Here is a 13,180-nt window from a genome sequence, read left to right on the forward strand (position 1 = left end):
CATTGCGTCGGATGTAAACTCTGATGTGCCCTTCACTCTGTTGGATTCTCACTTCATCCCCATCAGTGGTGTAAAGTACTAAGGACATTTTTTTTGTACTTTTACTTCTACCCCACTACACCTCAGAGGCAAATATCGTACTTTCACCCTATATAGATTTCGTCCATTTGAAAATAGTTGATCTACAAGCTCACAATGTGTTGCGATGCGACGCATTTTCAAACGATTTCTTAGGCATTTTATACGTTTGGAAACTTGAAATGGGACATTCTACACAATGAGTACTTTCTACCTTTGGTACCTGAAATACATTTTGATACCAAATACGTTTGTGCTTTTTACTCAAGTAAATTTTGAATTCACATACTTTTACATGTAACAGAGTATATCTACATTGCAGTATTGAGTCCTTTTTCCACCACTGTTTCCAGGTGATCTGCTGGTGCTCCACCTGTCGGACCTGATCCGCATGGCCTTCATGGCAGCCACCGACCACAGCAACCAGCTGAGGATGGCCGGCCTGCAGGCCCTGGAGGACATCATTAAGAAGTTTGCCTCGGTGCCAGAGCCCGAGTTCCCTGGCCACGTTATCCTGGAACAGTACCAGGCAAATGTAAGCCTGTTTCAAAAGCTACTGAATTACATTAGGTCTCAAAAGTCAAAGAAATTAATAAACGTTTTGTCTAAAACGTTGTGTGATAGAAAAACTGTGTGTGATAGAGTTATGAAAATGTGTGGAAATAATTTAACAATTTAGACGACCCGACTACAGCATGATGATAACTTGCTTTATTCAAAGCCACTAAAGAAACATTTGTGCATTTTAAGGTTGGGGCAGCTCTCAGGCCTGCGTTTTCTCCAGACACACCGTCCGACATCACTGCCAAGGCATGCCAGGTAAGTTCTACACCAAATGACAAAGAATCACTCACCGAACCACAATGAAGAGGCCCCCATCCTTCAAAACTGTCCTTGAAAACATACTTTTCAGAATTGCTTTAGCAACCAACGGTTGTTTTAATTTTTGCTTTTAAACACGATTTATTTATATTTTATTGCCTAATAATGTTCATTTCTCTTTTTTCCCCACATGTAAAGCAACTTTGGATACTTAGAAAAGCAGTATTTTGTTTACTATAAAATATTCACACCATGGTACCAACAGTCCTGTGTGCTGAGTCAAAGCGCTATGAAGCGGTATGGCTGCAGTCGCAACCACAACCAGTTTGTTTGTTCTACAGCATTCATTCTGTTGAAGTAACGTTCCTCTTTTAAGCCTGTGCAGTTCTACAGCATTCATTCTGTTCATTCTATCAGAAGTAACGTTCCTCTCCATGCGGTTGTACAGCATTCATTCCATTGAAGTGATGTTCCTCTTGTATATCTGTGCGGTCAGATAGACACCCTATGTAGTGTAATGCGGCTCTGAGGTTTAAAGAATGTTTTATTGATAGTGGGTGCTGCCGCAGTGGCAGCTAATCTCCCTGGCACACTGAGTCATCTTCCCCTCAGAACCCGACAATGTCAAGGCATTGACAGAGCAAGTGCTGTATTTCCTCTCCCTTTATCTCTGTCTCTCTTCTCTCACTCCACCATCCCTCTCTATCTGCCTCTCTCTCTCTCTCTCTCTCTCTCTCTCTCTCTCTCTCTCTCTGTCTTGCTCCTTCTGTCTGCGGAATAGTGTCCTATATCCACACCACTCATGCAGAGTAAAGCTGATTATAAACTTGCACTCTATGCCATTCTCTGCCGCTGCAGCAGTTTTATCAAGTCATTATGGATTTATATAACATACTAGATCTTTGATCCCCATATAGAAATGTTCCTCCCTGACCTAAGAACAAGAATATACAACATGGTTATTTTAAGATCCCTGAGAGGCAATTTGAGAGAGGCTGCAGGTTAAATGTTTCGCATACATCAAAATGATGGTTCACATACACAAAGAATCAGCAGCAATTCTCACGTGACCATCAGGGACTATGATCAATTCGTTAAGACGTCCAGACAAACAAACTCTAAGCTGGCATAGAGTTTAATCCCGCCCGTGCCTGTGGCATACCTTCACCATCAACCCATCCCTTGCATTTGAAAAGAGAAACGTGGTGGGTTGTACCATAGACATAAAAAGGTAGACGCCTCACACGCCATTTTAGGGAAGGCAAGCTTCCGCGTGCATCACAGAAGGGGATGTTCTTAAGGCCAATCAGAGGCTGGTGGGGGGGGGGGGTCTTTTTGTAACACAGGGTGCGTTCGGATATAGGCACTGAGCGCAATGGTGTGCTCTCTGTTTGTTAGTTTATTCGAACGCACCCTAGATTCTGACAAGTCCCGGAAAAGACACGTTGTGATTGGCCAGTAGTTACTTTTGAGCGAACTGCAGCGGCGGATGAGGCATCTAGGTTTTTATATATAAAGGTCGTACAGCCACCAGTCTGTTACCTCCTCCTGACTCGTGTGTATCTCCAGGTGTGTAGCACGTGGATCAGTAGTGGTGTGGTCAGCGACCTCAACGACCTGCGGAGAGTCCACAACCTGCTGGTGTCCTCTCTGGACAAGGTGCAGGCTGGGAAGGGCTCGTCCAGCCAGCTGTACAGTGAGAGCGCCACCACTATGGAGAAACTGGCTGTTCTCAAGGCATGGGCTGAGGTGAGACTGAAACAGTGTTGATAAAGTTTTGATTTAGTTTTTGTCTTTTTTGAATAAAATGTATATTTTGCGAAATGTTTTAGCATAGTTTTAGTCGACTAAATCTACAGTTGATTTTGTCGACTAAAACTACTCCACTAGTCCCTCCCTAACATTTTAGTCTAGTTTTTATTTGTTGACGAAATTGTCAATATATTTATTATTTACTCTTAGTTTTAGTCATCGTAGAGTAATTCTTTTTCCCGTTTTTGTTCCGTTTTCGTCTGTGAAAAAGGTAGCCAACAGACATTTTTCATCTTAGTTTTAGTCAACAAAATCGACACGGGACTGAAACCCCCTCTTCGTACTCTGCCTCGGAAAACGCCTCCCTTTGGTGCGAGCACGAGCAGTGCGCGGGACGAAGCTGATCGCAGTCTTTTTGTCTCTCCCCGCCGCCCCCTGCAGGTGTACGTGGTGGCTATGAAAATCAAGAAAGAGGCCGAGTCCAAGCCGGCCGCACCGGTACGAAGCACGGAGGACGATGAGTACGAGGACGACCTGGGAGTGGACGTGCTCCCTCCTGACTGCCTCATCAGCCTGGTTCAGCCGGAGCTTCCCTCCCTCAGCCGCCTGTGGCTGGCCATGCTGCGAGACTACGCTCTGCTCACCCTGCCGCCAGAGTTCTCCAGCCAGCTGCCTCCCGACGGTACTACAACCGTCTACATTTAGATAACAGAAATGTTACCCCTGGTGTGGGATTTATCTGCGAACAAGCAGCTAACATAATCCACTCTTTTGGGACAGTTTGTCTGCGGCTCCAAAACGTTCAAACGCTGTCACAATGTGAAACCCTTGATGGTGATCTGATACACGTCCTTGTCCCTTTTCATGCCCATATATGGAGATCTCTGATGTCATCAATATTAAGCCCATATCTGGGAACGCCCATATATGGACACATTGTGACATTCTCATGTGGTCTATGACGTCAGACATCTATGATGTCAGACGCCAGTCATCTCCATATTTGGGAAAAATACGGCCACATTTTGTCCAACTTAAACAACCAACCAGGTCGGTGCATTTTTTTTGGTCAAAATTGATCCCATGCCAAAGCGCCAGCGCTCGCCCAGCATGCACGCGCCTATACGCACGCGTCCATGTGTTTACCCGGGACCCAAACTAGTGAAAACAGCAAATCTACAAGCACACAACGCGGCACAAGCTTTTAGATCGGCTATTTTCACTACTACTTAAATATTTGTTTTCTAATTCATGGAATTTCTTTGATTTTACATTTATTTATTAATGAAACTACTCAGAAGAGTCATCGCATTTATTTATTTTATTTCTTTCATGAAAATCTTAGCTTTTTGGGGAATGTTTTTTTTCTTTCTTTTTTTTAAAAAAGTTTATAATTAACACTTCGCCAGCCGAAATAGAATGGCTAGTTGGTAGATTAGCCGTGAAATTTCTATTATTATATTATGATCTGAACCGCATTAATTTTACAAGACCTTCAGTGCTATATCACGTAGTCTTCATCCCCCATAACCATCAGGCGATCCCCGTTGTATTCTCACCACAGTCCCCAGCGAAATTCCTCAGTCTGACTCTGCATTGGCTTAGAGTGGCGGTTTCGGCCGACGCATCTTCTCCCTGTGCGTTTCGCGTGCGCGATCCGTTCACGTAAATGTCGGCTCAAATAATCAAAGTATGACTCTACTGTGTAGATATGAACATTTTCGCTAGCTTAGCCCCCAGCACTCCAGCTATGCGAGCACTAACGTCTAAACAGAAAATGGACGGCAGCTGGGAAGCTATTACAGGGAAAGGACCTGACGTCACTTTTGCTTCATGTCAGACGAGCCATGCGCTATCGATGGACGAGCGGTGAATAGGGAAGGTTAGACGATCGCCGATTTTCGGATAAAAAACATTTATTTTGTTTTTAATGACATAGTACGGTAAAAGACAGCGTGGCTGAGACTCCATGATCAGATGTCCGGTATAAAACGGTTTTAATATTAAGTGGCTCCCCGTGGCTTGGAAAGGGTTAAGAAATAATTATAATTAAAACAAATGTTGGAAACCAAAAATTAAGGGACCCATAAAAATGTGCCTGTGACCCACAAATGACTCCCGACCCAGTGTGAACCAGTGGTTTACATTGTTTGTGTGTGTTCGTTCAGGTGGGGCATTCTACACCCCAGAGACCATCGACATGGCGCGGCTCCACTACCGCAGCTCCTGGGCGCCTGTCTTGCACGCCGTGGCCTTGTGGCTCAGCAGCACCGGGTTTGGAGCCGAGGAGGATCCAGAGGATCCCCCTTCCGCTCCCTCCAGGGTCCCCCCTGGCCTCCCCCAGGGAGTCCCCTTAACCACCAAGACCTTTGAGGAGCAGGTCAAAGACAGGATGCATCTAATGCTTGGTAAACTTTAATCACACGCATGATTTTGAGGCTTTGCGTTGCTGTGTATTCTTTCTATCCATTCACCAGCTGCCCTGTGAGTCACACACTTGGCACCTCTCTAACTGTGTTTTTTGTGCCCTGTCTCCCAGGTGTCAGTATTGAGTTTCTCTGCTTCCCTCGGCCTGAGGAGCCTATGGAGCACGTCACGTCATGCCTGCTGGCCCTTTACACTCTCCTGGAGTCTCCCTTTGCTACGGCTCACATCGCAGAGGACCAGGTAAAGTCAGAGTGTACAAACATTAGGAAGACTGATGATGTCGGGAGGTTTCAGATGGCTAAACATGAAAGGGAGGCTCATTATTAACACAGGAACTACCGGCGAGAGGGTGGGAAAACAACCTTTCAGTGGAGCTATAGTTGAGCATGAGTAATGTATATATCATTTTACATACATTATGGTCCCCTGTCCTCGTTTTTCTGTGTATACATTTCCTCCTTTATTCCACTCGTCCTCGTATTCAGAGAACCATTACGTCTGCACCAAACATAGCCAGTCTGCAAACTTGCATTGTACCGCATTGTGAGCTTGTAGCTCTTTTCAGCGACACCATAGTATGAAGTGAGTATTATATACTGTTAAGTTCTTCTCGATAGTCCGACGGAGGTTAGGTTTAGGCATAGTTTTACTGAGGTTAGGGTTAGGCACCGACTAATCTGACTAATGGGACGTCGGAACAACACTACGCACCCCCTGTGCTTGCTTTTTGGCACTGAGCCAGACTGGATGCACTGTTTGGAGTGGAGGGCAATGAATGGGTTTGACCTGTAGACGCCTAATGGATAAAGATAAAAACACTCCGAGCGAGAGAGAGGGAGAGAGCACAGAAGTTCACACAGCCCTGGCCTATCAGAGTGTGGGGGGACTATTGAACTGTTCCAATTAGAGTTCTATTGTTCTGGTTGTGTTGTAGCTGCTGGGCGTGGAGCTGCTGAATGTTCTCCATAGACTGCTGCTGACCCGAGACCCCCCGGCCATACAGCTCCAGGTCACCGCTGTAGTGCAGGAGACCATCAGGGCAGCAGTGGACCGTGTGCAACAGCAGAGGTTCGATCGAGGTCAGGAACTATCATGAACCAAAATTCGCGGTTTTATAAACATGTCATTCATCACTCTGAAGCATTGCTTCTGCCTCTAACAATGCCATTTACTTTATCTGACAGATAAAGGGATCGATATGTTGAGATGTAATTTTAAGGCTTTCAGAGTTTTATTGTGCGCATTGTTGAAATGGGGCTGTTGCCATCACATTAAGGTCTGAATACGTGGTACGTGGATAGCGGCCAATGTTTATAAATCACATCACCTCCTGTGTGCAGGGGGGCCAGAATTATCTGACACTTCCAAAGGCAAAAAAGCTAAGTTCTGCTGTTACAGGGACATGTCTCTCTTGATAACCATAGACTCCCACATTTTGTACATCATACAACTCCTTGTAGTCAAAGTTAAACTTTCTTGCATTGTAGATGATTTCACCCTCCTCTCTTTGAAAATAGATGGCACGCTTGAGAAGGATGTGTGTATTTGGAGCGCTAAACTGGATTTTGTTCGCTTCAGGCAAAGATGATGGAGGAGAGAAGGACTCTCTGGTTCCTCTGGGAGAGGGAGGGGACACGGGAGAGCTGCAGCCCGGCAAGTCCCTGGTGTTTGCGGCCATGGAGCTGCTGGTGTTCGTCCTGGTGCGTCACCTGCCCCAGCTCAACACGCGGGTCACCGAGTCTCCCAGCCACGCACCCCTCAGGCCCCACCGGCTTCCCGAGGAGGGAGCCCGCCTGGTGGCCAACACGGTGTCCATCCTGGCCGAGCTGCCTTCACTCTGCTCCCCTGCTGGTGAGACCTGTAGTTGCTTGAATGGAATTGATGCTGCAGAGCAAGAGCAGCGTGCATGATTTTTCTTCATGGATGGTCATTTGTTACTCTCCAACGTGCCTGCATCTGAGCTAAGTGGATGTGGGAATGTTTTCTTTGCACAAAGACATCTGTAATTAAAAATAAATGAAAAATCCTGAAACACACTATGCTAAACCAATTTAAACCGACGCAATAGTGAGCGTGTAGATCAGTTATTTTCTCTGTTCATCGTACAAACAGAGTATGTAGTTCTTTGATATTGGTTCGTGGCAAACATAAGTGCACACAAGAGCAAATTGTTTCACTCACAGATACTGAAGGTACTAAGACTTTGACCTAACTTGAGAATGTCATGCTGTGTAGTTTTGTCCATGTTAATTACATGTTAAGCAAGGATGTCTGCCTCTAACGCTGTTTGATAATCTCTTTTTATATAACCCTCCTCACATTTGTAAAGGTTCCTGTTGGAATTCCAGTTTTCAGAGTGTTCGTCATAGATTAGTCATATGGATGATTATATAAGTATTCCATTCTTCCTCTGTGTTGCCTCACAGGAAGCATGACCATCCTGCCTACAGTGTTATTCCTGATCACTGGAGTACTGAAGGAGACTGCGGTGAAGACACCAGACAACTCTGTGCCTCTGCCCGCGTCGGCCGCCTTGCAGGGCATCAAGACAATCATCACCTCCCCACTGGCACGGGTGGAGAGTACTCAGACCCAGTGGACCAGTCTGGTGAGGAGCAGCTTGGCCTCCATGCTGGAGTACTCCCAGCCAGGTAAACACAGAGAGATCATAAATAAAGCATGAATAGGGCCTCCTAGTCCACAAGAGTTTTTCCTCCTCCGTTTGAAAAATAAATGTGGCTGTCATTGTGAGACAGCTTGTCAACGCCTACAGACTCGTGATGACAGCCCATACTGTGCCCAGGCTGTGCTCTTCAGATAACTCGGTAACATTATACAGTGTGCACATGAAAAGCAAAAGATCAGTGAACAATGTGTGATATGGCTTCTTTCCTGAACCGGTTATTTTAACCGGTTTATCTAACCCTTTAAGGTTGCAAACAAGTGTTTATCCGAGTGCCTCCCAGTTCCTAAAACATAACACATCTGACCTCTCCTTCACAAAGCCTTGTTACAGTCTACTATCAAAATAGTCTGTTCTACCCCAATATGGAGTTATAGTTACTGCACATTTTGGGTAAACATTGCTGTTGTGTAAGTAACGTTAGAACATCACTATTTTGTCCATGTCTGCCATTATGTAATCCTGATGTAAACAAAGGAGATAACTTTGCAAGGAGATGACGTCACAAGCAAGTGGGAGACTGGGAGTATTTTGGCAAACAACCAAAAACATGTTCCCATGTGGATGAATCGCCTAAACGCATAGAAACGGCTATGGCTAAAAATAGTTTATCCATGTACATGTGGACAAGGCCTAGGTAGGACTTTACAACCGATAATATAATGATCTGGATATCTGTTTCTTTAGATGAGTCTAGGCCTGACATGGACGAGGTCAGTATGTTGACGGCCATCACGTTGTTCCTGCTGTCGGCCAGTAACGAGGTCGTAGGAGTCGCCGTCTTGCAGAAAGGCTGCATGGATCGTTTCCGGAATGGCCTCAACTCCAGTGATCCCTTGGTGTGTACTGACGTGCTTCAAGCATGACGTTTGTCACTCGGGAGATATTTTCCCACACATGACAAAAGAAAATCTATTCAGACCAGTTGTTCTTGTGTCCTAGTGTAAAAGCTTGGCCAATGGCCAAGAATCATTTTCACGACCGTCAGGTCGCAGTTACTATCAAAACCTCCACTGGCTGTCTGTCCCTCCGTCTGTCTGTCCGTCATGCCACCACGTCACACTTTTGCCCCTACTCTTATCTCCTCCACCGTTGCCCTGATCCATGCCAAACTTTGCACACACACTCCTTGGCTGGCAAACCACAACCTCCGCCCCTGATTTCTCACATGCCCCTCTTCTAGTGCCACCATGAGGTTGCTTTTTGCAGACTCTTATCTATCCATGCCAGACTTTTCACACACTCTCCTTGGCTGGCAAACCACAGCCTACGCCCCTGATTTCTCGCATGCCCCTCTTTGCTTTTTGCAGACAACATTATGCGATCTGACGGTCGCTTATCTCCCGATTAGGGAATCTTACTGGTTATAAAATTTACAGGTGTGCTGCAAGGAGCAGTTGGATCAGTGACTTTGTTGTGTTTGCCACAGGTTCAAGCCCGGTGTTACCAGCTACTGTTGTCAGTGTTTCAGCACTCAAGCCGTGCGCTGTCTACTCCCTACATCCATGCCCTGGCTCCACTCATGGTGGAGAAACTGAAGGCAGTAGAGCGCAGCCGCCCAGGGACTGCTACAGAACTGCAGGCTGTGCAGGAGGGTATCAAGGTTCTGGAAGCCCTGGTGGGCATGGGGGAAGACCAGAACCGTAAGTACACGCCTGCCTTGCTGGTCAATTACTCTGTGTTCATCTGTCTTTACATCATAGCAACCACAGTATCTTGTAGTTAAAGGTACATTTTCAAGCCAAATTCCCAATTTAATTACCCCTGGCTCTAATATACAGTATGTCAATTTAAAATGCACTTAAAGTTTGAAATTATTTATTTTCAGAGAACAAATGGGTATAGGCAGAATTAGGGTTAGGTGATAATAGAATAAAATACATAGACTTAAGGGCTGTCCATACTGTCTCGGAGAGTTCCGACTTTCCGACGTGCAGCTTTCCGAACTCTAATGGCCTGTCCACAGTCTCTCCGTAACCACACTTTTCTTCTGAGAGTTCCGACTTTCCGACGTGCAGATTTACGAACTCTAATTCGGTGTAATGCTTTTCAGAAGTCCGAGTGACGTCATTTGTAGTCGAACCGGACCTTTCAGACGAAAAGTTTGGTTTTGGAGAAAGTATGGACAGGCCTTAATTCGGGGTATTGCTTTTCAGAAGTTGCGAGTGACATCATTTTGTAGTTGACCTGGACCTTTCGGAGACGTTGTGGATGGACAGGCCTTTCGTTTTACCCTAGTCATCTGCACTTAGACTGATGAATTAAAAATGTATATTCTATCAATAAATGCAAGTACTGTATAATGTTAAACTCTATCACCAGGGAAAATGCATGAATATGCATTTATCGCCTATGAATGGATATATTTACAGACTATCAACAGTGTATATGAGACATGTATTGTACAGTGTCAGACGGCTTACACGAATGGATATCTCTGGATGATCTATATCGTCTCTGGCGGGTGGAAACCTCATATGTCCAAAACGGGTATCAAATTAAAAAATAGCTAAATTAGCAGATCAACGAGCTTGCTCCGTATTTAGAGCTTGTAGATCTGCTACTTTTGATACTTTTGTGTGATGCTGTAGTATTCATTCATTCATTCATTCTGTGGGCATTCATTTACGAAAAATCACAAAAATATAAATATTGAGATAAGAGCTTTCTGGCCGACAGCAACAATAGTTAGTTTAGCAAATCAAAATTGTTAAAATCACTAAAACGATAGAAAAACATTTTAACACTCATCTTTTCTTTTCTCTAAAGACTATCAAAAATATGAACCCTTGTTGTAAAAAAACAAAGTTGTCCTTTAATGGGCATCTGACATGGCTCTGTAGTGTACATCCAAGTGTGCCAGAGTCAAGCAGGAGTCAGTAATCCAACAACATAATGGGGGTCATGCTTGGTTGTGGAGCCTGATGGCTACTGGCACAAAGGACTGTGTCAAAGTCGCTTTGTTGTATCCTGGGGGGCGATGAGTCTGTGGCTGAATATGCTCCTCGTCCCTGCTAGCCCATCACAGAGGGGATAAAAGGGATTAATCAGGACCTCCAGATTGTCCAGTTTAACTCCAACTATAGAGCTATGCCTTCCTCACCAGATTGTTGAATTTGGTTGAATCCCTTGTTATCCGTCCCTAACCCTACGCTTGGCTTTACTGATGGTCCATTGATTGAGCTATTTGCAAGCGGTTAATGATTACATAAACTACAATTGATCATGGCCACAAACCACTCTGTTGCTTTTCTGTACTGTTTTTCTCACTTTGACTTGCTACAGTAGTACAGTATGTGAGATTATTTATGTAAGTGGTTTCGTAGAACGTTTCCTATCACATCCTTGCTTTTTGCAATTGTCTCATTTTCTGAGCACCATCAGCATCGCATTATATAGCGATTTATGGGAACCTTTTTAGTAACCACAAGTTCTTACTTCTTATGTGACGGTTATATCTGCATTAGGACGAGGGCTTCGGCTCCATCAGTTTTTCATTCATTTAAAATTCCCCTGCCCGGACCGCTGGCATAGCGGTCCGGGTACCTAGGCCTTAGCTGCGTGTCACTCCTATCTCTCCCCATTTCCTGTCATCCTAACTGTCCCATCAATAATAAAGGCATAAAAAGCCCATAAATAGGTCGTTAAAATCTCCCAACCTTACTCATATTTTCATATATCTGTATTTATTTATTTTATTACTGTTAGCCACTGGTTTTATCTTGTTAATTAACTGCAGATGTGTCTTTAATAGGGGTACAACTCTTGGCTCTTCTCGTACCAACCCTGATCTCCTACCTTCTGGACGACAACGCCATCTCCTCCGCGCCCCAAGCCTCCAAAGGACTGCATGATTTCGCCCTCCAGAATCTGATGCGCATCGGTCCCCTCTACCCAGCTGCCTTTAAGACTGTCATTGGAGCTGCGCCTGAGCTTAAAACCCGCCTCGAATCCGCCATCCGGGCTAACCAGGCTAGCAGTAAGGCTAAAGCGGCGGCCAGACTAGCTCAGCCTACTGTGCAAGCTGCACCGACCATCAAACTGAAAACGAGCTTCTTCTAAAAAACACTCCACAAATGTGCACTCTTCTCAGCGTGATTTGATTCAGTCTTAGCTTTTTTGGTTTGGTGTCTGGATATTCAACATACCATGTCTGATAACGTCACATACAGTCTCTTAAATGTATTTATTTATTGATCGAACAACTCATCTCACATTTGCTTTCAGTGGATGAGCAGCAGTCTCTGCTGAGTTTTCTTGAAATCAAGGAGACGTTTTATGTAAATACCATTTAGAAGGGTTTTTGAATTAAAGGTTCATCTCAAAATGGTTATGTCATTATTTGAATGTATTATGTTCATCTTTGGTGAACATATGTAAAGGGACACAATCTATTGTGACATTTCTGGTCTTCTGACTGCCCGACATTTGATGTGCACTGTGCCATTGTTCTTTATGGTCTTGCACCAACATCAGTACGGCAATCCACCTCAATTCTGAGTTATACTAGGTGTTAGTAATTTGTTTTTCTTTTAGGTTTCAATCGTGTGTGTGTGTGTGTGTGTGTGTGTGTGTGTGTGTGTGTGTGTGTGTGTGTGTGTGTGTGTATGTGTGTGTGTGTGTGTGTGTGTGTGTGTGTGTGTGTGTGTCTGCTTATTTGAGTTTTTGTTTTGTTTATTTTTTTTTGCATCAGACTTGCTTTTAATTGTTTTTAGTTGATTGATGGTGATAGCAGATGCTGCTCTTTAGAGATGATTTATTGATTTTAGGTTATATAGGGACATTCACATACCCTAAAACAAAACGTTGATCTTTAAGGTCATATTAGAATTAAATTGTAGGTCTACTAAACATCTTGGAACATAAATTATACCAAGCCTTGAAAGGATTTTATGCATACATTCTTGATCCTCGTTGAAAAAGATTTGTGTAAAAAATCATGCTTATCTTTTGCATTCCATGCAGATGTTTCACCTTTCTTTCACATTTTTTCTTCCTTTTTAGCCTTTACGATTTATTTCTGAAGCACTTTCTCACATGTTTCTGTCTACAACGATATACATGTACTAACAACATCATCACCTACCATGAATGATATGAAGGACAAGCTGTTCTACAGTGTGTACTATTTTCTGAATTGTGTATTCACACCTCCTTAGTTAATTGAGATATGTTAATAAATGCTTTAATCTCTGAACGCAACTGCCTTTTTTTCCCCCCTCACTGACCCTTCTTCAGGACCAGGGAGGAAGGGGGTGGGGAGCCAGGATTTTGGCCTAATTTGGCATCTTGGCTGTAAGGCCAAGTTAAACTATGCTTGCTGCTGCAGCGTTATTCTGGCGTAGCACGCCGGAGTGGAGTTTGGGCGCTTGTGTAACGGGCGAGACGCGGTCCACCAAAGCGAACGCACCCAACATG

General features: G+C 44.4%; 1 protein-coding gene across 1 annotated transcript in view; it reads left to right on the forward strand.

Moving 5' to 3' along the window:
- Window positions 1-12,235, forward strand: part of heatr5b (HEAT repeat containing 5B) — a 35,239-nt gene extending 23,004 nt beyond the window's left edge. The window contains exons 25-36 of the mRNA XM_080740206.1: window positions 432-613; window positions 829-897; window positions 2,470-2,649; window positions 3,094-3,334; window positions 4,821-5,060; window positions 5,192-5,319; window positions 6,014-6,158; window positions 6,658-6,930; window positions 7,506-7,730; window positions 8,450-8,601; window positions 9,192-9,405; window positions 11,517-12,235. Coding sequence (XP_080596332.1) covers window positions 432-613; window positions 829-897; window positions 2,470-2,649; window positions 3,094-3,334; window positions 4,821-5,060; window positions 5,192-5,319; window positions 6,014-6,158; window positions 6,658-6,930; window positions 7,506-7,730; window positions 8,450-8,601; window positions 9,192-9,405; window positions 11,517-11,824 — 2,357 coding nt within the window. The 3' untranslated portion in view covers window positions 11,825-12,235. The remainder of the gene's footprint in view (window positions 1-431; window positions 614-828; window positions 898-2,469; window positions 2,650-3,093; window positions 3,335-4,820; window positions 5,061-5,191; window positions 5,320-6,013; window positions 6,159-6,657; window positions 6,931-7,505; window positions 7,731-8,449; window positions 8,602-9,191; window positions 9,406-11,516) is intronic.
- The last annotated feature ends 945 nt before the right edge of the window (window positions 12,236-13,180 follow it).

This window comes from Nannobrachium achirus, assembly GCF_963921795.1.
Source record: "Nannobrachium achirus genome assembly, chromosome: 13".
In the NCBI taxonomy this organism is placed as follows: domain Eukaryota; kingdom Metazoa; phylum Chordata; class Actinopteri; order Myctophiformes; family Myctophidae; genus Nannobrachium; species Nannobrachium achirus.